General features: G+C 35.8%; 1 protein-coding gene across 17 annotated transcripts in view; it reads right to left on the minus strand.

The window, feature by feature from the left end:
* Positions 1-25786, minus strand: part of CEP170 (centrosomal protein 170) — a 149007-nt gene that overhangs the window by 26905 nt on the left and 96316 nt on the right. For 13 of the 17 annotated variants that reach the window (XM_032628707.1, XM_032628750.1, XM_032628741.1 and 10 more), the window contains 5 exons: positions 24861-25024; positions 24381-24674; positions 11616-11765; positions 8698-8824; positions 4732-6564 (listed from right to left, as the gene is read on the minus strand). In XM_032628707.1, the coding sequence (XP_032484598.1) occupies positions 4732-6564; positions 8698-8824; positions 11616-11765; positions 24381-24674; positions 24861-25024 (2568 nt within the window). The remainder of the gene's footprint in view (positions 1-4731; positions 6565-8697; positions 8825-11615; positions 11766-24380; positions 24675-24860; positions 25025-25786) is intronic. The other 4 variants (XM_032628800.1, XM_032628794.1, XM_032628806.1 and 1 more) reach the window with 1 other exon arrangement.

Here is a 25786-nt window from a genome sequence, read left to right on the forward strand (position 1 = left end):
ATATTTAGGTGTGTTCTCCTGAAATTGAGAGATAAAATAAGTAGGACATAGCAGAAAATGAAAATATGATTAATAAGTCTTCAAACAATTAAAGGTTATCTTTACCAATGGAAAGCATACCATACATGGTGTGCTGTGCTATGAAGCAAAGCTCAAGTTAATCTCTGGACAAAACCTGGCTTGTGTAACAGCAACGTGTAGAACTGAGAAGTGAAATGATGACTACTGGTGAAAAAGGGACTGAGAAAGGGAGTTTAAAGCCAGGACCTCTGACCTGTTATTTGTCGAAGAACTTCTCTCAATACCTTTGCGTTAACCTTTGCTTCCAAACTGTAGCATCAATACATTTTATCTGAAGAAAAATCCCTATAATCTGCTAGCTACTGCAGAGCAAACTTCAAGTAAAAATGTTTTTAACTTTCCCCAGTACCTTCTTATTTCATAGAATTTTAGAATAAAATGACCTTAGACATTAGATAGTCCAAATTCTTGAATTTATAGATAAAAATCAGGCCCAGAAAGGTCTTGCATTGCTTAAATCAAAGTTTAAGCCAGGTCTACGGACTCCCAGAGTGCAAAATTCATTCCAAGTGCTTTACAAAAAATAAATATTTTATATTTTAAAAAACCCAAACATTTCAAGTTAGACTAATTTAAAAAAAAAGACAGGGCTTCCCTGGTGGTGCAGTGGTTGAGAGTCCGCCTGCTGATGCAGGGGACAGGGGTTCGTGCCCCAGTCCGGGAAGATCCCACGTGTCGCAGAGCGGCCAGGCCCGTGAGCCATGGCTGCTGAGCCTGCGCATCCGGAGCCTGTGCTCCGCAACGGGAGACGCCACAACAGTGAGAGGCCCGCGTACCGCAAAAAAAAAAAAAAAAAAAAAAAAAATACATCCTAGACTTCTCACAGAATGACTGTTTTTGTGATATTTTTTTTACCAGTGCTGAAAATTTTTTTTAGTTTTTTCTTGAATTTCATCCTGTTTAGGTAAAATCATTTAGAGAATCAAATGTAATTTTATATCATTAGGCTTATTTCATACATTGGTACTAATAAGGCATTTCAGATAAATCCTTAAATTGGAAATTTGTATTGAAGGTATCTGAAATGCCAATCTCTAAGAAGCTTCTTGGGTTGATGAAGTGCTAGAAAGCACATATAATAAAATGAGAAAAAGTTCTAAGATGGGCTTAATTAATTTTGTAGCTAACCTGAAAATTATTTTAGTTACATTAGTTAAAAAGACTTATTTTAGTTATAAAATTATGCAACACTCCCTCTTGTGGAAGTAATAAACTACTACATTCACTAAGAAAACAGCCTATCTATGACGTATAAATAATTTAAAAAGGGAAAAAGAGTTATTAGGATAATTTATCTGTGACTGTTTTGATTTCTTTTACTGCTAACCAAAACTCTGTTGACATCAAAACACATCCACATCTACAGATGTAACAAATACATTTCAGAAAACAAACACTGAATCTTCATACTTGTATCAGAATATTTTTGTGGGAAATTAAGCCACAAACACGTTTTACATGTATATTTATAAGCAAGTAGCAATGAGACCATTTGAGGGAAAAAATCCCTGACAGTGTTCTGTATTGGTCTTTGACCTGAGAAAAAATAACTCAAGTCATGCATGTCCAACTTTTAACTCCTACCATCTATAAATTTTGAGGATTAGAATAAAAGTGGGAAAGCAAACGGTCTAAAAAAATTCTAAGGATGTTAACATGATTTTTAAAAATTTTAGAATGTGTACTTAAAACATAATGAAAACCAACTGCTTTATTTTGATAATTCAGGGTGCTAAATTTTAAATGTATCGTATGAAAATAAATCTGGATATTTTAATATAACTTCATACTGAAGGATCATTGTAGAAATTTTCGTGGTGTGGGGGGAACTGAACTCCTAAAAACAAATTACATCAGAATTAAAGAAGCATAAAAGAAACCTTACTCCTAATTTTGCTAAATCCGAGATTTCCATGCTTCTATTTTTATCACATATATTTCTTTGAAAAGCTTTTTTTTAACATAGGTTAAAATACAGAATTTGAAGCTTTATAGAATTGTTTTTACATATGACAATTTGGACATCACAGGCTCTAAGTTCAGACATTTCTAAGACCTTTGAAGTTTATAGTGTGAATAGCAACACTGACAAGTATGGTTTCACATTCTTTTAAATCATATTTCAAAAGCTATGAATTTTTATTTTCTTTTTCCATTCAAGATTTATAATTATATTAAGTAGAAGTATCATAATATCAAAGATACCTCAATTAGGAAAATCAAAAAAGTATGTTTGTTTGTTTTAATTTTTACTACCTACCACATGTAACTATATTTTAGTATGTTACCCTGACTGAAAGACCCTGGTCATTGTCCTAGATAGGATATAAAACTGTAAATGGGCACCTTGAGAGAATCTGAATATATAATCCTGGATCACAATGTGGCTTCACGCTCAATAAGGTGGAAAAGAGAACATGAACTTGGTAAAACATCATAATTACAAAGATTATGGTGAACAATACCAAAATCTTTATACTGTATATTGGCCTTATATATATTCATGATAATCAATAGAGTCCAGCTGTCCTCTGGAAGCTTGCACACAAGTAGAGACTATTTCTCAGAGCTAGACTGGCTGTGGTCGAAAAAGCAATAGGTTGGGAATTAAAAGCTTTGGATTCTCAACCTGTTCTTGCTATATATATCTATGTGACCAGGTCAGGTTATTCCATCTCTTGGCCTTAGTTCCCTAAACTGAATAACCCTTCGAACTATAAAATTCCATGACTCTAATTATTTAATATACTGCTAGTAAGTATGGAGAAGGCCAAGATCACATACCTCAGTTTGCCCTAGGAAATTTCATTAAGCAATACAGGTACTTTTTGGACACAGAAAGATGTTTATGAAGTTCTGCATTCAAAGAAGCAGAAAACAAAATATATCTTTAAAGATATATATATATATGGCATCTTATAGCTGTTTCTTAGACTTGCTGAAGTAATCATATTTGGTTTGCATCTCAAATAAGCCCCTCTGGTAAACACTGAGGAATAAAATCAGATCACTCATGTGTTAGAGCTAGATAACTAGTACCGAAGGAAGAGTTACCAAGAGTTTCATGCTACTTGGTAACATATAACTTATGTCACAGCTTATGTTAAGACAGGAGAATACTTAAACATTTTTATGAACTTAAATAGACATGAGGTGAAGAAACAAGCAATGTGGCAGAAGAAATCTGCTAAGAGTACACACCATAGAATGCAGCACAAAGGAACTGTGAACTGAAGAAGCAGAGCCACATGGAACAACAGATAACAACACTGGGGAAACATAAATCAAGTGAGAGCACTTTTAAAATACTTGGCAACAAACCCATGAACCACCAACCAAAGCCTGAAGTGTAGAGACAAGGAGGACAACAGTAATAAGGGAAATGTCATCTATTCTTTTGGAATTCAAGACTGTATGCTATCTATCTTCAGCTTACACCCATGATGATCATCACCACCTCACCCACAGACCAGGAGAGAGATGGAATGTGAATGGAGTGGAGAAAAGCAGCAGTGAGGAGGAGAGAGGAGGAACAAAAAATGAAAAAAATAACACTTGCAAAGTACCACTAGTTTTGGGTCTTGTAGGCTATATCGTGATAGAAGTCAAAATTTAAAAAAAAAAAAGATTGCACACCAACTTTCCCTTTACTCTTCACTCAAGACTTAGGGCTCACTTAGATGACTGATGGAAATGAATCTTCAAGTCTTTTAACAGCTGGTTTCCCCTCAACTGTCCTTTTCAGCCACACCCACATATGAAGCTGATTATAAAGTAATGAGACCATCTTTACAGGACACACACCAATATCTGTCTTAGTACTCTTTGATCACATATGTATTCTCACTGGCTATGGCTTTGAATATGAAGTATATAAACAGACAAATATGCCAGAAGCAGTTAAATCTGGTGGGGAGAAAGTAGCTTTTGTAATTATTACAATCAATGACAGCTAATTACTGCCACTAGTTAAACGATATAACGGCACCTTATGAGATAATGCTCATAACCAGTTAAATTTCTATAGCCCAGTTTCGCCCACATGCTTAGTGACTGTCTCTCAAATCCATCTTCTTTCACTGCAATAAATTAAGGATCAGTTTTCATCTGCCCCAACCATAAACAGATTTAACTTAAAAAAATACAAGATGTTTCAAAATAAATAGGAAAAAAGGATAAAACTGATTATTTCATTTAGCTCTGAAAGGGGTAAATAAAGGGTATACTGCTTTTCTTCAGACTCTTAGAATTATGTGAAGATGTTTAAAAGTTAAACATGTTTTTAGAAGCACAATATTAATTTTTATTAATTTCTATTGTATAAACTAGATAATAATTCCTAATCTAACTTTGACACACAAATCCAGATACCTCACCAACTAGACAATTAAAATTCCAAATCGGTTCAATATACTTCTAATTTTGAAATCACTATTTTGTACCAGGACATTAATTGGAAGTGTGTATAACTTCTGAATTTTCCATTTACTAAGCTAAATAAAGTAATTTTTATAGGAACAAACCCCTCTACAGCATGACCTTTCTGCTGAAAATTTTGGGAATCAACACTAATATTTAATTTTTTTAAAAAGGAGTCCCAAAACATAAAAGAAATATGCTAATATTATAAAAAGTCTGGATCCAATTTACCTGAAGGAGAGCCATGTGTTGAGGTCATACTTTTGACCTTGGAGTCAGATAGTCGAGAGATACTGTTAGCTCTAATTCTAGGAGAAAATTTATCTGAAGGTACTAATCTGGCTCCACTTCTAATGATGGCTTCTGCGGTCCGTGAAGAGGCACTGCTTCTAGAGATTGTTGCTTCAGAGTCACTGCGAGCTGATAATGAGCCAAGCCTTGTTCTACGAGGCTGAGCTAACAAATCAATCCTAGAAATGTTACGCCTTCCTGTGGGAGGTTTCGACGTCGAACTTGTCGTGGACACTTCAGAAGCCACAGATGCTTTGTCAGCATCGGCGAGTTCACTGTCTGAAGCTTCACCAAGTCGGGCTCTGCGCAAGAGGGAAGTCCTGGTGGGTCGTGGCCTTGGGAGAGTGGTTGATTTACTGGATGAGCCAGGTGCTCCAGGAGAAGTCTTGGATTTAGTTACTTTACTTCCTTCCAGTTTGGAACGTGCATGCTCATCCGTTGAGGTAAGTGGAGTCCTTCCATGAGATTTACAAGAGTAAGTTTCCTGATCAGATGACATAACATCAGAGATGGCTGAATGAGGTACACTAGAGGTTTGGTCATCATCTGTTAAATCTACTGAAGGCTGCCTTATTCTTCCACTGGACTGCACAAATTTACGACCCTCTGCCCTAGAACCTACATCTGTGGAACGACTTTTTGTTTTCTTTTCAATTTTCTCCCTAGCACCTGAAGATGATGACTTTGTAACGTCTTTGGAAGGAGAACCTGTGGAACACCTATCTTTATAGAGACTAGTGAAACTCTTTCGCTTTTGGGTTGACTTTCTTTCAGTCTCTCCAGTAACCAGACTGATTGTACTAGCTGTGTCCACATCAGATTCCGGTGAAATGGAGTTGTCTCTGTTATAACTGGGAGTATCTGGGCCTTCATCAGTTTTATTATCTTCACGCAGTTTAGCTTCTAGAAAAGCCATTACTGCTTCTGTGTCTTTTAGAATAAGGGTTGTGTCCAAACTAGAATCAGTATCCATAGAATCACTTCTTTCTCGTATTCTGCTGGCAGTTGTTAATGCTAAAGAGGATGTAGATGAAGCCTGTTTATTTATATGGGGAATAAGTTCTATGGGTATGTTGGGGCTAGGTTTTTCTATAGTGAAGCTTCCTTGCCGCACTAATGACTTGGAGGATTCCTTCTTGTCTCCTCCTTTTGAAGTCTGACTTTTCAGAATTTCCTCAGCTTTTCTTCGCTTACCCTCATTTTGTATCACTCTTTCTCCTTTGCTTGTAGAAAGTCCTGGAATTTTTTCTTGAGGTTGTGACTCCTGTTTGAAAGGTTCCTCCCTACATCTATCTATCTGACCTGAAATATTTTTTGAAGAAGATAATTTAGTAGGTGTCCACTGTGCCTGTTCCTTTTGTTCTTGTTGCTGGATTTTAGCTAATGTTTGCTTTACAAAAGAAACTTCCTTATCATTTTCACTTTTCTCCTTCCCAGAATAAGAGCTGCCTAAGTGAAGCAGGGTTTTATTATCTCCACCACTTTTAAGAGTCTCACCATTTACTGCCCTGTTCATTTTACTCAGGGCTCTCTCAGCATCCTGTTTATCTTTCTGGTATACCTGTGTAGGTGCTTCTTTCTCCTGAAGTTCGGTGTCTTGCTTTTCTCCTATCTCTGACCTCTGGGCTATAACCTTTGTTCTGGAGCTCTCAAGAGACTTTTCTTCGTTTGGAAGCTGGGGAAGGGTTCGTCTCTTTCTCTCTCCCTGACTAGCCAAGGAAGTTGCTGAGCCAGTACTTCTCACTGAAAGGCCAGATTCACTGATATCTGTATCTATAAAATAAAACAACAAATAAGGAACTTATTGGGGCAAACGAGTATCATATTACCTTAGATTCTGAAGTTAAGAAATGGCTTAAGTATAAAGTAAAACTTTGAATAAATAAGCCAACATTGTGACAGTGTAGTTTAAAAAGAAAATACAATGCCAAAATGCACAAATAGGTAGATTACTAATAGGAGAGTCAAGAAAGCAAATTGTATGAGATGAAAATCAGGGTCATCTGATCTTAAACCTACATCTGTTGCTCTCTTTTTTCTCTTAATGTGTTTTATGGCAGAGAAGTTTACTGTGTTCATTCTTGCTTTTGTGACTTGTCCCATCTGTGAAGTTTCACTCACAAAAAATGGACTCTACGTAGGGGACATAGAATTGCAAAAATAATGACTAATAAACACTGTTTATTTGTTATACTTTGAATTACATAGTAAAGAATAATAACATACCTGGTTTTTAATAAGCATTATTATCTACTGAAATAATGACAAGTTTGGATTTCCTAAGTAAAATAGAAAATGTAGAATTTTAACAAGTTTTTCTAAAAAAAAATTCAAAGCTCATTGAAAGATTTTTAAAAATTGTAAGAACAGAAAAAGGTGACAGGACCTGCCATAATTTTACAAACTGAGGTATTTTAAAATTATGATCTTCTGGTATATTAAAGCCTCAAACTGAGAAGCCAATGAGAAAATATATAACTTTGATGTTTCCATGTGAGAGACTTTGAGAATACTACTTAAGGAGGACTTTCCTGACTGCTTATAAATGGAATGTATTTCTGAGAAAAGGGATCTTTTTAGGGAAATATAAATTAACATATAAAGCATTTAAATCTTTCAGGGATAAGTGGGAAAAAGATACTAGATATAGCTTCTATGGGTCTTTTCTTCCCTTTATAATTCTAAAATTTTAGCATTTAAATTGCATAGCAATACTATGGTTTTAATGTAGGAAAACTGATGTAACTTTAATTCAGCAATTAATCATGTTATTTGGTTATGTCTTATCTCCTTAGTGCTACTTGAAGCACTAAACTGTAATAGCTATTTTATCATTTTGTATTTTTCTAGGATTTCTCACACTGTCCTGGCTCCTAACACACACTCAATGAATATTTGACGAGAACATTTTAGATTACAAGTAGATTTATCAGCTTATCTAAGTAAGTCCATTTAGAACATGAAACAGAAATGAAATAATGAAGGCCAAGTACTATTAATTTTTATAACAAGTATAAAATTTTGCTTTCCCCAGCTAATAATAATTTTAAATTTGCCTAGCCTCTCTGTTTTGTTTCCCAAACAGTAATCAGTTTATGTGAACCAAGCTGCAAATTACTCTGTCTTTCCAAAGGTTTTTGGTAATATTAAAAATTACTTCTAGCTTCTGTGATAAATTATAGAGCTTTTCTAGTACACTGATGTGTACCTTGCTCAAATACTTGCTGACTAATGTTTACAAAATTCCTAAACAGATTTCTGGGTGCCACAAGTCAAAGACAAAACAAATTTCTATTTCCATTTCCAATAATACAACTAATAACACAGGTAAAAAGCCACATACAAATTCTCCTTGAGAGTTTTATTTTTAATTAAGAACGTAATTAACTGAATCTAATAACAAAATCATAAGAGGCATATAATTTTGTGTTTTTTTAAAGAACCTTTATATTTCAGTTCACAGAAATAATAAAAAGGTAATAAAAATCATATTACATAGGTTTGCAAATGATGTATTAAGTAAATTAAATACATATTAAGTAAATTCTTTTTCATTGAACCTATGGTATAAAGTGGCATTTAAATATTTGTTGTGTTAATGAATGGGATAGTTTGGAACTGTGTTAGTCTTATTTTAAAATTTTCATTTATATATATGTTGTATATATATAAATTTGTGTGAGTATGTATATATATGCTTCATCTACAAATTATCTCTTTATCTTCAGTTAGGGTTATATTTTGATGATATCTGCATTTTTATTGAAAATAAAATCTATATACAGTATGAGCATGAGACTATGTGAATATGTTTATTTAGGTTTAATTTATGTCTTACTATATAGATTTGGCTTATAGTATTTTAAAAATTGATGTATGATTCACAAAAAAAAAGAAAGAAAATACCATTCTCTAAAGAAACAGGTACAGACAACTCCATTATCCTTTCTTCTTGATCATGCCTTGTATGATTGGCAGCCAAACTAGCCCACTGTGAAACCCAACGCTTGTTTCCAGATGAAGATGTGCCTTCCTAAAGGAGAGAAAGAAGAGAATGCAATGACCTAGTCTGGTCAAATCCGATTCTCGTGTTCAGAGAATTCCATTTAGTCATTAAATTCCATTTAACCTATCATACAAAGCAATATCTAAACTTCACATTGATATATTATCATGTACTAAATTTCCTCATATATAAATTGAAGATTTTCTAGGCACCTCTTTTAACTACATTATTACTGTGAATGTAGTATAATATTCTGTACTTATTAAGTACTAACAATGGTACTAAAATAAACTCTTAAGAGCTTAAAAATTTACTGCTACTAAATAAACTCAGGTGTACTACAATAGCTTTGTGGCTACCACAGTGAAGTTAATTCTACTCCATTCTACAGAACAGAGAGTTTAAAGACCTATTTCTAAGTTGTTCTCCAGCCCTCTAAATGTTTCCATGAATCAGATTGGTTCCAGAGTCTCAAGGAGTATTAAATCTCCCAGGTCATGTCTTCAGGGATTTCAAAAACAAACGCAAAGCTTCAGGCTTCTTTCTACGACACTTTAGTACTTCCAGAAGAAGACAGAAATGACTCAACCTTTAAGGATTTTTGTATAACCAGTCTGAACCTAGACCTGCCCCTGGCTACATCTGTCCTTAAGGCAAGTACTTAGTCAACTGTGAAATCGAATTTAATTCATGATAGGCTTCCACAGACTTATGGATGTATACTGGTAATTCTTAAGACTAGGTCAATCTAGGCATTTAATATGGAAGATCTAGGAGTATAGAAAAAATGTTTCCTCACTGAAAGTTTAAGCCAATGCTTAGTATTGAACCTGTAATGACAACTAAGGAATGGAAAGCTCTGACCAAATTTTATTCTGAATTATTCAAAACAATATTAAAAGTGTCAAATGACAGGCTAGAAACTGATAAATATTTCATACAGACTATGTACTATAGGATTTCAAGAATAACAGATTAAAATAGTAAGTTGTACACATAGTGACATACATACAATGAAGCCTAAGGGTACCAAAATCTGCTGAATCTTTGAATTTCCTCCAAGGTTTCATGGGGGCTGCTCACAGTTCTGAGACTGAAGGAAGTACCAGTACAAATCATGCTAGGAATACCCACAACAGGGTGGGTTTCAAAGACACACATTTATGTAGACTCATTCGTGCAGATTGTTCTAATGCCTTGTTTAGGTGACTCCTTCAAAGGCAGGTACATACTCAGGCTATATATAAATTTACTTGGCATGGGCTGAGGGGACAGAGAGGAGAAGAGGAAGTCCTACAAGTTCACAATCACCAGCACCCTTTACAGATTAATCAGAATACTAAAACACTGCTTCAAGTAAGTATCGCTCGCTTTCAATAATTACGCATCTCGTAAAACAGAAATCAAAATAAAAATTCTCTAAGATGAAGGAGGAAAAAAGAATACTAAAATACAGTAACTGTTTTGACAGTTTTCAGGAAATAGCAGGCCATAAAGGAAAAATGTTTACATTAATAAGCAAATATATATGTGTATTTAGTTGTCTATAAAGAATACTTACATTTCTCACAAATACAATACCTCATTTATATTTTATTTTATTTATATCTTAAGGTTTTATTTTATTTATATTCAACATTTATTTACTACTTGTATATTTTAAATTAACTCATTTCCTGAAAGGCAATATATGAATAAGAGAATGAGTTAAGAAATCAAGTCTCCTTGAGGTTCAAATTCTGGCTCCACAAGGTACTAGTTTTAAGACACTGACCAAATTAATTTCTACATACTTCAGTTTCATTATTTGTAAAATGGTACGCAGAAAGCGTCCACTGAATGTTAGATCTTGTTAGTTGAATAAATTATAATTAATTAATAATTCTCAGTTATATACATTTTTTAACACTTCTTTCCGACATATCAGTGTAGAATGAAATTCTAATATTTCTGTTAAGGGAATAAACATTTGTTGACTGCATAAATCTCAGACAATTATGATGCTGGGTACTTTCCAGGCTTCATATCCTTCCCTGTAAATAGGTGTTATCAAAAATGCCCTTTGTATAGATGAGAAAACTGAAGATGAGAGAGGGGAAATGACAGACTCAAAGGTATTCTGTTAAATGTGGCAGTTCTGGGATTTGCACTCAGGTCCTAGAAGCTCTACTATACTATACTGACTCCAAAACTGCCTTAACCAAGCCACCCTTAATTAATTTCACATTATTCTAGTTACATCCTGGGCTGCACTACAAGGGCACTTATTTAGGTTTATAAGTTATATATATCAGGCACTACCATACACATGTTTCCTGGCATGACAGATCTTTCCATTCCAAATACATGACCTCCTAGAAAGTATATGCAGTGTATATTTTTTTTGTCTTATCTCATAATGTCAATTAGTGAGCATATAGCTCATTAATTGCTTACTGAAATTTAACATTTTCACTCACTGACAAAAGCATATTAATTTAAAGTATTTTACAAGAGGATATATCAATTGTTTATAATAATATACAGTTGACCCTTGAACAAAGGTGGGGGGGGTGGGGGGAATAAGGGCTCCAGCCCTCTATGTAGTCAAATATCCATGTATAACTTTGCAGTTGGCCCTCTGTGTCCATGGTCCCCAATCTGTGGATTCAACCAACCATGGATCATGTACTACCATAGTATGTACCTAGTGAAAAAAAATCTGTGTGTGAGTGGAGCTGCGCAGTTCAAACCCGTGTTGTTCAAGGGTCAGCTGTACTTACAAATGATAAAAATTTACATTTTGTGCGTGTAAAAAATATGAGAAAGATGTGTATACCTCTGAGCTGTGAAATCCAGGTGTACTCAGTGGTTTTCTTTCTTCCATTACTACTGAAGCAGAATTGAGAGCCCAATCTTTTACCAGATCTTTATGTTTTTCTTTGATAACAGGCCTACTATAATCTTGATTGTCATCTACTCCAAATACCTAGGAGGAGAAAATTACTTTATAAATGAGAAGTCTGAGTACCAGATTAATATGAGTATTATCAGTAACTTCAGAGGCAAATAATATTTCAAGTTAATTTCATAGGTAACTTCAATAATGAGGGAAACTTGTTTAATGATAGGGTAACATCCAATAGGAGTAATAGCTGGAGAAAAAACAGGGCAGTGACAGCTTATGTAAATGTCCTTTTTAAACATTTAGCAAAATGTACTATTTGATAATAAGTAAGAGATATTCAGGATATTACATTTGCTTTGTTAAAAGATGTTAATAATATTAAGCATTACAATAATGCCAAGAGTTAGGAAAGAGTACCACACCACTTCAGCTTGTTTTCAGCTTGTCTCTTTGCTGTTATTTATTTATTTTTTTTTTGCGGTATGCAGGCCTCTCACTGTTGTGGCCTCTCCCGTTGCGGAGCACAGGCTCTGGACGCGCAGGCTCAACGGTCATGGCTCACGGGCCCAGCCGCTCCGCAGCATGTGGGATCTTCCTGGACTGGGGCAGGACCTGTGTCCCCTGCATTGGCAGGCGGACTCTCAACCACTGCGCCACGAGGGAGGCCCTCTTTGCTGTTATTTTTGAGGAGCATGTTGGAAGCTTAAAGGTATGGCTGATTTTATCTGTTCCTTCCCTAACAGATGCTTAACATTTACATATATGAGTTAAATTTATACATATAGTTTTCTAAGGTCATAAGTAACAGATTTTAACATATGATCTTTGTATAGAATATACCATAATTCTCAAACTTTGTATAGAATATAACATAATTTTTTAAACTTAAAGGCCTTTGTCTGAAATGCAGATTCCTGAGTCTGTTCACACAGATCAGCATTTTCAATAAGAAGGCTGTCTATGGTCAACACTTCTGAAATATTCTAAACACAGAGACCAACAATCAATCATGTGCCTTTAAGGGCAGTTACCTGAGTCTTACTTATTTATTGGCACATAATAGCCCCTGAATAGACTGGGAAAAGGTTATAACTAAATAAACGTTAACATTCTGTTTTACTATTAAGCCTACTTTGTTCCCAGTGCTTATTATTTACAGGTAATAGTTGTGGCTCTAATTATCACAATAAAGAATAATAACGTGTTTCAATTAGCACTTTGTAGAAAGGATCTTTAGAACATAACCAAAGAGCCTTCATTTTCCACCAAAAAGGGAAAAACCCTTAGGTTAGACTGTTTTCCAGAAACCTTTTTAATGATATAGTATACCAGCTGATAAATTCTGAAGTCCACATTTAGTAAAGCAGATACCAAATTTTCAAATTCACTAAACTTGGAAATGTTACCACTAGATGGCATTACTTAATATTTAATTCAAATATAACTGTATAGTTTTCAGGAATTACAACTTAATATTCTGTTGAACCACTCAATATTTTAAATTATCTTTGCTTTAAGAGCAAATTGTGTATTATTAACTTTAAATCAAATACAAATTTTAATAATATATGGAAGCACAGTGTACAGAAGGAAAAAAACAATCCTGCTTCATTTTGCTAAACAGCAGAATTAGTAAGTTTAACAAGAACAGCAATAAAACCTGCGAAGTATACCTTTCCATGTGCTCTGCCTTCAACCCCACTTATAAAGAAAGAAATTAGAACTACTAAGTTACCTGACTAACTTAAAATAAAATTTAAAAATTATTTCTAACTCAAGTCACTGAACTCCACATTTACTGAAGTTTATTTCCTTATTTGTATAATTACTAGAAAAAAAATTATAGTTCAAGTTTGGGAGTAAAAGACAAAAATAACCATATGTGATTACTTGCATGTTGTATCTCTCTGGCATGTTAATTTACAAATTACCTTCAGTTAATTTCTGATTTGATGATATTTAATTCTAATAATGGACTTCCAAAACTTGATTTCCTCAAATATCTAAGCACCAGCAGTTTCAAATATATTAAATCTCTCCAAATCGCTTCTGACACTATTTTGAAACAATAACAAAAGACCCACACACAGAGAACTAATGTTTTTAGGGAAGGGGACTGAAGTTGTACAGAGAGAGTACTCAGATGACTTTCTACAGATTCCTCTTAAAACATCAGAGATAGCTGTGCATATATATCTGTCAGAGAAGTAGCAATTTATTTTCCAAGCAAGTGAAAGGGCCTGAAGTACTGCTGTATGAGCAAAGAAGCCTTCAAAGTTCATACCCGTATTTTTGATAGTGTTTTGAAAAATTAGTAATAAACTAGCTCAGCTTGAAATCCAAACTGTCATTTTTGTGTCTAGGTACAAAAAATCCACAACTTTCGTGTGAAAACAAAGACAGAAACAGCTATACTGTCTATGTACTTTGAAGCTATAATACATACTTTCCATACCTAAAAAAGTACATATAATCTGACATGCAATATAATGCTTAAACAGAACTTAAGAGCTCCTCAAAGCAGACACCAAGTTTGCTAGATCTTCTCATCTTTTCATTCTAGATTTTGTCCCTAGGTGATTCCACCCATATCCAAGGCATCACTTAAATCACCAACTGTAGACAGCTGCTCACCTATCTGTACTTTCTCCTCCTAGATGGCTCAAGGGTATTTCAAATACAGTATACTAACCCAGGCTCATGAATCTCTTCTCTTCCCCACTCTGACCAGGGCTCAATTAAACCCCCTAACCTGATAGAGTACAAAATCAGGTGTCCCTCACTCAACTAGGAACTTTTTTAGGCTAGAAGTCTAAACTGAGGAAGGGAGAGAGATCAGGTATCTGTCCAACTTTTATGCTTCCACTTTAAGTAGTACCCTCCTCCCCAAGTTTGTCAGTTAGTTTTTAATTCTTCTGAACGGCATGGGGAGGAAGGAGGAGTGATATGGGAACAGGAAATTTCTTCTTGAACTTATATTCTCTGAGCTCTCTGGGACTGGCAGTTTAAAGATAACTTAAATATTTATCTTAGGGGTTGGGAGTGGCTTTCATGTGCTCTCTCCTATAGTTCCCATGATCCAGGTGGATGCATCTCTATATGGGGGAGTGACCTGTGACCCTCCCCACAGCCTCTAGGTTTAGGGTAAGAAGACAGAATTATGGAACATGTTCTCAATCTTTTCTTTTGAATATGTGTATGTGATAATCTGGCATCTCACTGTGGGATTTCACATCTATATCTCATTGACTACTTTAAACAATTTTAACAACCTGTTACTGAGACATGGTACTTGTTATTTGTAGGCTACTGGGCTCACCACCATAGGGCATTTAATAGATATATAATATAGATATAACTCATTCCTTGCTCTCGAGGAGTTTAGTCCAAAACAGGATCTTAGAAAAAAAAAAAGAGAACGTCACCTGAACCTTGCAGGGGTATTTTGCAGTTAAAACAATATTTCTATAAGAACCAGACAATATTCTTAGATTTTAGTTTTAAATGTAAAGAAACTAAACATTCTTCAGATGATAAAGGCTAGTATATACAACACAAACCAAGCCTATGAAAAGTTTGCCCTTGGTTTTTCACTAGCATATTACCATTAACGGCATTTTTGTTTAAAAGTTCAGACTATACTAAAAATGTCCACCGTTTCTAATTCTGAAATTGGAGGTTGGGGAAGGGGGAATAATGGTATTATCAAACCGAAGAACACAGGATTAACTTTCATGGGGGTAAATATTCCACCTACTGAATACTTGTAAAAAGAGGTCAAATTACATTTGGCAACCTCAGACACAGGTGGCTTGCTTCTTGTGACAGAAAGTGGAGACAAAAGGGGTGGGGGAAGGGAGAAGACTTAGGCATAGAAATACGATGATAATACAAATGTAGAGTAAAATGGCAATTCAATAGCAATAGTCCTTTATTAGTTAAAAAAATTTCCATATCAGTTGAAATTCAGAATTCATCTTCCCACAGAAATGAGAAACATAAAAGGTTAAACATCAAGCTTTTGTAGGCCTATTTTAAAATAACAACTGAAGAATGGTACTGCATTAGTATACTGATCATATCAAAGGGTCTAAGCAAAAATGCACTGAAGTTTCACCCTCAGATGATGAGAACGTCTCTTTCTTCAATGAGCAACGACCTCCTGGGTAAGGAGAGCAGGGTCTCTACCAGTTCAAATCAATAGTAGAGGTTCCCATGGTTTCTGGAAATCACTTCACACATAAATAGTTCAAGAACTATGCAGAATGCTAGCTGCTAACATCAGGGAACAAAATCAGGAAGATTTAATAGAGAATTTTTTTTAACTTGTAACTTTCCATGAAAATCTAATTCATTTTTAAAATGCAAAGTCCCACAAATTCAGTGGAATAAATGGTTCTGAATGTTTAACATTGTTATTTTTATAACATATTTGTAATCAACTTCTAAACTGAAAATTCAGACAAAATTGTTAGAAAAAAAGGAGTTCAGAATGGGGGTAGGAGAGATATTTTATAATTTATCATGGTATACAAATAAACACATGTACATGCATGCTCATGGAGCATTATTCACAATAGCCAAAAGGTAGAAACAACCCAAATGTCTGTTAATGGATGAATGGATAAATAAAGTGTGGTATATCCACACAATGGTATATTATTCAGTCATAAAAAGGAATGAAGTGTTGATGCATGCTATAGCATGGATGAACCTTGAAAAGATATGCTAAGTGAAAAGTAGCAAGTCATAAAAGGCCACATACTATGAGATTCCATTTATATGACATGGCCAGAATAAGCTAATCCACTGATGCAGAAAGATTAGTGGTTGCCAGGAGCTGGGGGACAGAGGAATCTGAAGTGACTGCTTAATAGGTATGGGATTTCTTTTTAGGGTGATGAAAATGTCCAGGAATTAGACAGTGCTGATGGCTGCATAACACCGTGAATGTGCTAAATATCAACAGACTGCACACTTTAAATGGCTAACATGGTAAATGTCGTGTGAATTTTACCTCAGTTTTTTAAAAAGGGCACTATCTGGCCTTACCTTCTTCCTTTTCACCTGTCTGGGTAAATCTTTGTCCTCTCCCCAAATCTATCCTACATCCTTGATTCTTCCCATTCCTTAGGAGTCTTACAGCCACAATCTCTTCCCTTTCCATCACTGTTTACCATTCTTTTTCTATTAGCTCCTCCTTTGCATACTCAAATCACACTCAGGTCTACTCTAATGCTTCTATAGTTAAAATGTCTGATTTCTCTCCTCTTTATGGCTTATTTCACTGTCATGAATTCTTTTCTTTCATCCCTAAAATCTGACTACTCGTCAATGACGATCTTACCCTTCCTTTCCTTGCCAAAGATTCTTAAGCACTAAGTCGTTAGGTAGGTACCACTAGAAATGCAAAGGTATCTCTAGTTTTCTACTAATCAAGGCAATTCCCCTGAAACTTATACATTTCTTCTGACACAACCATGTTTCTTAGTACAAGAAATCATGTTTCTTAGTACAAAGAGAAGCTTATAAAACATACAAGGTTTTAAATTATACATTTTAACAAGTTACTTTGAAATCAAGATATAAACTAGTTTCAGCACGTAAAATACAGGAAAACCTGTTTGTGGAGGCCTGATTGGATTTAACCAATCTATAAATTCAGTGAAATAATTTAGCTAATATATAGCTAACTACATACAAATATTGATAAAAATGAAAAAAGCATGTCAAAAATTTTTCTTTCTCATTCATTCATTCAACAGATATTGAGTGTCTACTACATACCAGGCACTGTTCAAGGCACAAGACATACAGAAATGGTTAAGGCAAATAAGATCATTCTAGAAAGGACAGAAAGAAAATAAACTAGCTAGAGGTAAGTTCTATAAAGAAAATCAAACATGGTAGTAAGAGGGGAATGCTAGGGCTATTTTAGGTAGGGTGGTTAAAGAAAGCCTCTGAAAGTAAATTATGAGAAGGAGGTAGGCATGCAAAAACAAAACAAAACAAAAAAACCACACAGGGAAGAGCTCATTAGACTAGGGCACAGTAAGTGGAAAGCCCCTTAAAAGCAGGAAAACAAATAAGATATCATACAATAATAGAGAAAGGAAAACAGGGGTAAACATATTAAATGTTAAGCTTTTGACTGAAAAAAAGGTGAGGGTTCCTTTATGCAGCTTTGGGAATTAATATAGCAGGATAGGGTTTCCTATACCTAAGAAGAACAAGGGGGTGCTAAGAAGGGGAGAGGAGCATTAATCAGAGTGACCAAAAATAAATTCTCCTGATAGAAAATTTTTTAAAAAATTGTTCAGTGAAGAGACCGCAAGAAAGAAGATTAGTATAAGAGGAAGAAAAATCAATCTGTCATAATTTACCTGTTAAGAACCACTATTTGCTTTGGCCCATTAACTCAGATTATTTCTGGATTGACAGGAAGTAGAAAAAAATGTTAAGTCAAAATCCAAATGCAGCCTCTGTTATCAATGTCCTCTCTTACGACTCAAGCTCTTATTTGATCTCTTATCCTTTAGTTCCCATACATCTTGATTGGGTGTTTGAGTGGACTTTGAACATGCCTCCTTCCTCTGTGTTCTAACTGGCACTCTCTACCTAGATTCTGACTCTGGTTTATCATAGTTCCCTGGCTCTGACTTGGAGCTAATGTAAAATCTTGCTGTGAACTTGAGTTTGGAATATCCCCATTCCAAACTGCTTAAACCTGGATCTAGGTTCTCAGCATGGTCTTCCTCTGGGCTGACACACTGCTGTAGATGTTCTTCATTCCATGTTTCCAGTCTTGTTATAGTTCTCCTGGTTCTGCATTTTTCCCTACCACCTGCTGCCTATAGAATCAGCACTGATAGATACAAGGCCCCATGAGGGGAGAGAATATGCTAATAAGAGGTATTTCGGGAGTCAAAACTCAGGAAAGGAGAAGTATCTGGAAGAACTGGTCTATGGTATGAAATTTATGGAGAAGAGAAATACTTTTTCAAAAGAACCTCAAGCCCTCTACAATGACCAATTCTTCCCTTTTCATTTAATATTTAGCCTTCTGTTTTCACTACAAATCTTTGTCATTTAGCTTGAAAGGCTATGAAGCAGCCCTGACAACATCCTCCTCTTCCCTCAGCAGTACTGTGGACGAAGGAGTGGGGAAAGAAGCTGGTACTATGATGGGTTCTCTAGGTATCATAGGGAAGTCAAAGGAGGGAGGTCTAGGGGAGATTATCATTGCAATGGAAGATAATTACCTTTAATCCAGGCAGTTAACAGCACTTTCTTATTATAGCGCATCTCCATGTAAGCTTAGATGTAAAACTTAAGAGTTCTTTATAAATAACAGACATTTGTGTTAATATTATAAAAGGTAAATTTGGGGACAAAGCATAAAATAAGTTTATCTACTGACAAACACACAACACAAAAGTACAAACCAAAATGCTGTAATCCCATAACTTGGGGGTTGGGGTGTGGATATCTCAGCACCTTTTAACTACCTAACAATACAACCAGCACTGAAAAAGATAATAGGATTTCAGCTTGATCATCTCTTTAAAGAGATCATATTTTAACAGTATGCAACTTCTCCTGAGTTAAGATGTAAATATATGTTCTGCTTATCTTCTCTAGACCCAGGAATACAATGTATTTTGGGGAAAAACTGAAAAGGCATTCTAGTACTTATATTTAATATTAGTGTATCACATAACACTGCTGCTTACTCACTTCTTGAGTAAGTGAGTTTTTGATTCCAAGATACTATTTCCTTTTGGTTTTCTCTTAATCCTCTGTTTGATCCTCCTTTATTCACTCTTATTCCTTTGTCCACCCATACTGGTGTTGCTAATAATTTCATACTTTGCCTCTTCTCACGCTATCTATTATTTTGCATTCACATCTACTCTCTTATAATTCCAAAACTGTTACTTTAGCCCAGACCTTTATACCTTTCCTAAGATCCAGACCTTTATATCCAACTGACTACTGGACATGTCAGCAGCTTTTTAATTGCCTTCTCTGCTTCCAGCCTTTCCAATTTTCAATCCATTCTTCACACTTATGACAGTGATTTGCACATCACTGCCAGATTTAAAAGTTTTCAATGATTCACCACTGCCTTTAGCATTAAAAAATCTAAAGTTCTTAGTATGATATGTAGGGGCCTTCAAGATCTAGTCCAATCTCATCTCTCTAAAAGTAACTGTGGTCCTCTGAACAAGTCCTCTACCTTCCTGTGCTTTTGAAAAGGTTGCTCCATATTTTTGGAAAACCCTCCTTGACCATACCTTTTAAAGGATTAATTCCACGTTTCAAAATGAGCTCAGTTGGCAATTAAATTCAATATTTATTGAGGACATTTTATATACCAGGCACTAGGTTCCTGCAGTCATGAAGTTTATATTCTTGTGTGCAGATGCACACGTGTGTGTGTGTTATAGGGGAGTGCGGAGGCAAATAAATAAATAGGAAACTATCAACTGGTTACAAAGCTTATGATTAAAATGAAACAAGCTGATTTGACAGTGACTAGGGGAGGTTTCCTTAGATTGGATAGCTAAAGACTTCTCTGAGGAAAAGATATTTAACCTGAGATCCCCTCACGTAAGCTATTGGGTACCCTTCCTTGAACAGTTTGTTTATAAAAGCATTCATCATACCTTTTTTAATTCATATGTTTTTACTTGTGTATTTCCGTCCCTCCACATACTTAGTTATTGAGGGGAAGAACTCTGTCTTTTCAATTTCAATCTCGCTCTCCTAACACAAAGCCTGGCATATGGTTGATGCTGAATAAAGGTTGATAAAAGTATAAATTAATGAAATAAACTAGCTCTCAAATAAGGGAGTAAAAAGGGAAAGAGACCACATTTTTTCAGGACCAAACAACAATTAAATTCAGATGGGCAACAGCTGATGGTCCCAACTTCCATCCCACATGCCCTAACTTCAAAAGGGAGAAAATGGATGACAGAGCTTACCCAAGCAATTTGATATGACGCTTGAATCTACTCCCATCCTCCCAAAGTCCTTCTTATGCCATGATTCTGACTATTTTTGGTCTTTGTTTTCTTCAGGCCCACAGGTTACCTCATTTTCTTCAGACATTTGTTTCCCCAGAGCCTGACTTCAGTTAGCCTGAATCTGACCTCTAGCTTTAACCACAGCTAGTAGAATCTCGGCTCTTTTTCTTTGGTATTCACAAGATAATGTAGTGATTCTTGTTTTTCCCTAGACTTACGGTCTTAGCTTTGTTTTCTGGTTTACACAAACCAAGAATGACTCTGAATTATCTACTTAGTCACATCCTGACATTATTCCCTTAAATGAATCCTGCTTTATTTTATTTTATTTTTTTTTAAATATGATAATTTATTAATATCATCTAACATCCAGAGTCTATTAAATTTCCAATTATTTCATAGATTTTTTTGTTTTTTGCGGTACGCAGGCCTCTCACTGTTGTGGCCTCTCCTGTTGTGGAGCACAGGCTCCGGTCGCGCAGGCTCAGCGGCCATGGCTCACGGGCCCAGCCGCTCCACGGCATGTGGGATCTTCCTGGACCGGGGCACGAACCGGTGTCCCCTGCATCGGCAGGCGGACTCTCAACCACTGCGCCACCAGGGAAGCCCCCATGAATCCTGCTTTAAAATCTTGGTTTCCTTTATCCATAGTGTGACCGTATAATTCGCCATTGAAACTGGGGCTCTTTTTGAAAATGAAAAAAAGATGCTTATGATAATTATAGACAGCAGGTATACACAAGGTTTTGCGGTCCCTCTCTCTATCCAGCAGTTTACTTTTAAAGAGTCTCATCTGCAACAGTGGCTTCTTCTTGGCTTTCTGCTATTCTGGCCAGGCTATTCCCTTGCACTGTACCTTCCACTTGAGCTTCAGATTTGGCCCTTTCAATGCTGAGGAACTTTTCAGGATTAATTAATACCTAGTGTAGAGATTCATATGTGGAAACTCCTAGTAAGGGTAATAACATAGCTAACATTTATAGACCTTTCACTATAAGATAGGCATTGTAATAAGACTTTTATATATTTTACTGAATCCTTTTCATAACCTAGTGAAATCTCCTCCAGTTTATTAAAAAAATAAACACAGGCTTAAAGATGTTAGTTTACTCGAGTTTACTCAATGTACTTATATCTAGTACATGTAGGGTTTGCACTTAATCTCAAATCTGTCTGCCTGCAAGTGTTCACGTTCTTAAATACTACAATATAACCCCTCACTGTAAGATCTTTTAATAGAGAAAACATCAATAATTATGAATGAAATATCCATAAACCAAACAAAGCTATATAATAGGATAAAATTAATATAATCTGAATTTTAAAACTTCTTAGCATTCTTTTTTTTTTTCAAAACCTATCCTTTTATTTTCTATTTGACAGTATTTTAAATAGCACTATACTTGTTCTCAATAACCAGAGGAAAAATTATAAACTTTATAATAATCTGACAGAAATGTCATTATTGATTCTCAATGATGAAAATAATTCGAAATCACCAAGAGTCATTTTCTATTGTTACCACCGTGTTCTTAGATTTCCTTTAATATAATCAGAAAAATCACTTTATCTGTTTTTTAATTGCTTTATTTCGCTTATTAACAACTTTCATAACATCTATTTCCTAAATTAATGGGTCTCCAAAAGTTTGGAAGTCTATACCCCAACAGTAAAAAATTCTGATCATGTGCTCCTCAATAAATGGATATTAGAAATTACATACATATGCTATAGAACACACTCCTAAATAGAAATAAAAACTATGAAATTAAAAGTAAACATAAGGGGCTTCCCTGGTGGCGCAGTGGTTGGGAGTCCACCTGCTGATGCAGGGGACACGGGTTCGTGTCCCGGTCCGGGAGGATCCCACATGCCGCGGAGCGGCTGGGCCCGTGGGCCATGGCTGCTGGGCCTGCGCGTCTGGAGCCTGTGCTCTGCAACGGGAGAGGCCACAACAGTGAGAGGCCCGCATACAGCAAAAAAAAAAAAAAAAAAAAAAAGTAAACATAGGGCTTCCCTGGTGGCGCAGTGGTTAAGAATCTGCCTATCAATGCAGGGGACACGGGTTCGAGCCCTGGTCTGGGAAGATCCCACGTGCCACAGAGCAACTAAGCCCACGCGCCACAACTACTGGGCCTGCGCTCTAGAGCCCGTGCTCCGTAACAAGAGAAGCCACCACAATGGGAAGCCCGCGCACAACAAAGAGTAGCCCCTGCTCACCACAACTAGAGAAAGCCCGTGGGCAGCAACGAAGACCCAATGCAGCCAAAAATAAATAAATTAATTAAAAAAGAAAAGTAAACATAAATCCAGGGCTTCCCTGGTGGCGGAGTGGTTAAGAATCTGCTTGCCAATGCAGGGGACATGGGTTCGAGCCCTGGCCCGGGAAGATCCCACATGCCGTGAAGCAACTAAGCCTATGTGCCACAACTATTAGGCCTGTGCTCTAGAGCCCACGAGCCATAACTACTGAGCCCGCGTGCAACAACTACTGAAGCCTGTGTGCCTAGAGCCTGTGCTCCACAACAAGAGAAGCCACCGCAACGAGAAGCCCGCGCACCGCAACCAAGAGTAGTCCCTGCTCGCCGCAACTAGAGAAAGCCCGCGCGCAGAAACGAAGACGCAATGCAGCCAAAGATAAATAAAATAAATAAATTTATATATATTAAAAAAAGTAAACCTAAGTCCTAATAATTTTCCTGTATCCCAAAGGGTTATTTACCTCGTCTGCTCTCTAAAAGACCACTCTGTAAACTCATCATCTGAACTAGTGCATCTCAAATGTTAATGTGCATATGAACCCTGCTTTTAAGCAGATTCTGATTCAGTATGGTTAAGATGGGCCTGAGATTTTGTACTTCTAACAAGTTCCCTAATGACGCTAATGCTGCTCATGTGCTGAGTAACAAGAACTTGAACAAGGGATTAATGTTTAGCCAAATTTATGATTCTATCTTCCAGGGGATAAAATATACAGCTGACTCTAAAGTCAACCTTCCATTACTGGGAGCAAAACTACTTTTTAAACCATACAACAATCATTATACACATTAACCAATAACATCAAAAAACAAATCTGAATTGTAAATAATCATCATGACTAGGTATATACTTGGTTAAACTCAGAGTATCATAAACACACTGATTTTGTTTTTATACACTTGTCTATCACCACAGACAGCACTTAATAGAAATTAAGAGAAGAAACTAAGGAAAAAGAACAAAATTGATTAAAACATGTATTTTCATCTGCTTCCAAAATGAAATTAGAAGGCAGGAAACCTTTGTTTATTATCAGTTAATGTTCATGTTTATATTAACAGAGTCATAGCAATCTGGCTTTGATTTTTAGTTTTTAAATAAATGCAAAGTGAGAATGGCCAAAGTATAGCATTTGAAAAGTCAATCTTAAATTTATACAACTTTAAAAGGTCCAATCAGCTTATACGTACAGGACTTTACATATGAAACTCGGGCAAATTCAGAATATAAGCAGAATAAAATCAGAAAGCATTCTGGTCTTATTGTTAGTCTTGCAGTTCCCTAACAAAATCCTAAAGTTTCAAGATACTGACTACATGAGAACATTTTATCCTCTCTAGTAATTTCCAATAGTGATACACCACGAGAAAACTAATATCATACCCAAATTTCAATTATTTACCTTGTCAATCATTTTTCTTGCTTCCACTTCCTCACTGTTGGGATTCTCTAACTCAATGGTATAAGTACCCTTGTCACTTTGGTCATCATCATTATCCTTTTCAGAAGCAGCAGAAGTAGCTTGATTTTTTAACATTTTATCCATCTCCTGGCTTGGTCTGTGCCCCAGACTCCCTGAACTTCTTAATAATGCAGTTTGTAGGAAGGGAATTGACACCGATGGCTCCTCTGATTTCTGTTTTAACAATTTCCCATGTGGAACACCATGCCCCCCTCTGTGGTGCGCAGAACTAGTCTGTAAAGACAAAGAAACCACTTTGGCATCTGCTGTTGGAGATTTTGTTTTTTCAAGTTTTGTATGTGGTGCTGAATAAGTAGTTTCCTGACACAAGATTCCTGTACTGTGAGTAAAAGAATATGACCTTCTTTTTCTGGGATTGTCTTCATCAAAGAATGCAATCATAAAAGCAGTGTGACTTACAACAGCTTGGTCTTGATGCTTTTCAGTAGCCTGGGCCTTCTGTAGCTTTTTCTGTTCTGAATGGTGGCGCCTTAAGTGTTCCTCAAGAGTTGCACGTTTGCTACAGCGCCTGTGAGCCCCAGCATTTTCTGAGTCGCTTTGTGTGCCATCATCATGTTTATTTCCTGGACACAAAAAAAGAAACCGCATAATAGAGAAGGAAAAAATCCCATGTAGAAAATTAGAAGCACATACAAAAGTGCTGCTTGTTTTGCCCCCTCCCCCTTTTCAATCAAAAGTCATATGTTCTTTTCAGTAACAGGCTCGGCAAACTTCCCTCAATTGCAATGCTTACATTCAAATTTTATCAACCAACAATGAGTCCTTTATAAACAACTGAATAGGATTACTTTTCTTTCTCCAAATTTTAACTGGTTCACCAGTGCCTTAACAGATAAGCAATGCTATATCTCTGTGACAGTCTGTATTTATAACATTAAACATTAATCCTGGCTTTAAGCCTTATACCTTATTTAAGCAATCAAAAATTTATTTTTAGCATTAGAGAGAAAAAGACAGAAAAAAGTGTGATCCCACTGAGGTGCTTATCATTACATAGGAAAAGAGAATGCAAATGCCATAAAAATGTGATGAAACTTAACTTTCAGTGACGTTCAAAACTTCCAAAAATATAGCATACCTTGCCTTTTTAATATAAAAATGCAAATTTGTAGTTTCCACCAATTATTGTATAATTCTTTACAAACCTCTTTCTAGCTATGAGAATTTTCGCAATTTTGCATGTGTGCTCATTTAAACTCTGGTGGCTTCAGCGAGTTAAATAAAGCATCCTAAAAGGCCTAGCATGGAAAAGCGCAGTCTATGAAATCCTACATAAATCTACCAGACAAATGGCATGGCGCTAAATATAACTAGATAAAAATATG

This window comes from Phocoena sinus, chromosome 1, assembly GCF_008692025.1.
Source record: "Phocoena sinus isolate mPhoSin1 chromosome 1, mPhoSin1.pri, whole genome shotgun sequence".
In the NCBI taxonomy this organism is placed as follows: Eukaryota; Metazoa; Chordata; class Mammalia; order Artiodactyla; family Phocoenidae; genus Phocoena; species Phocoena sinus.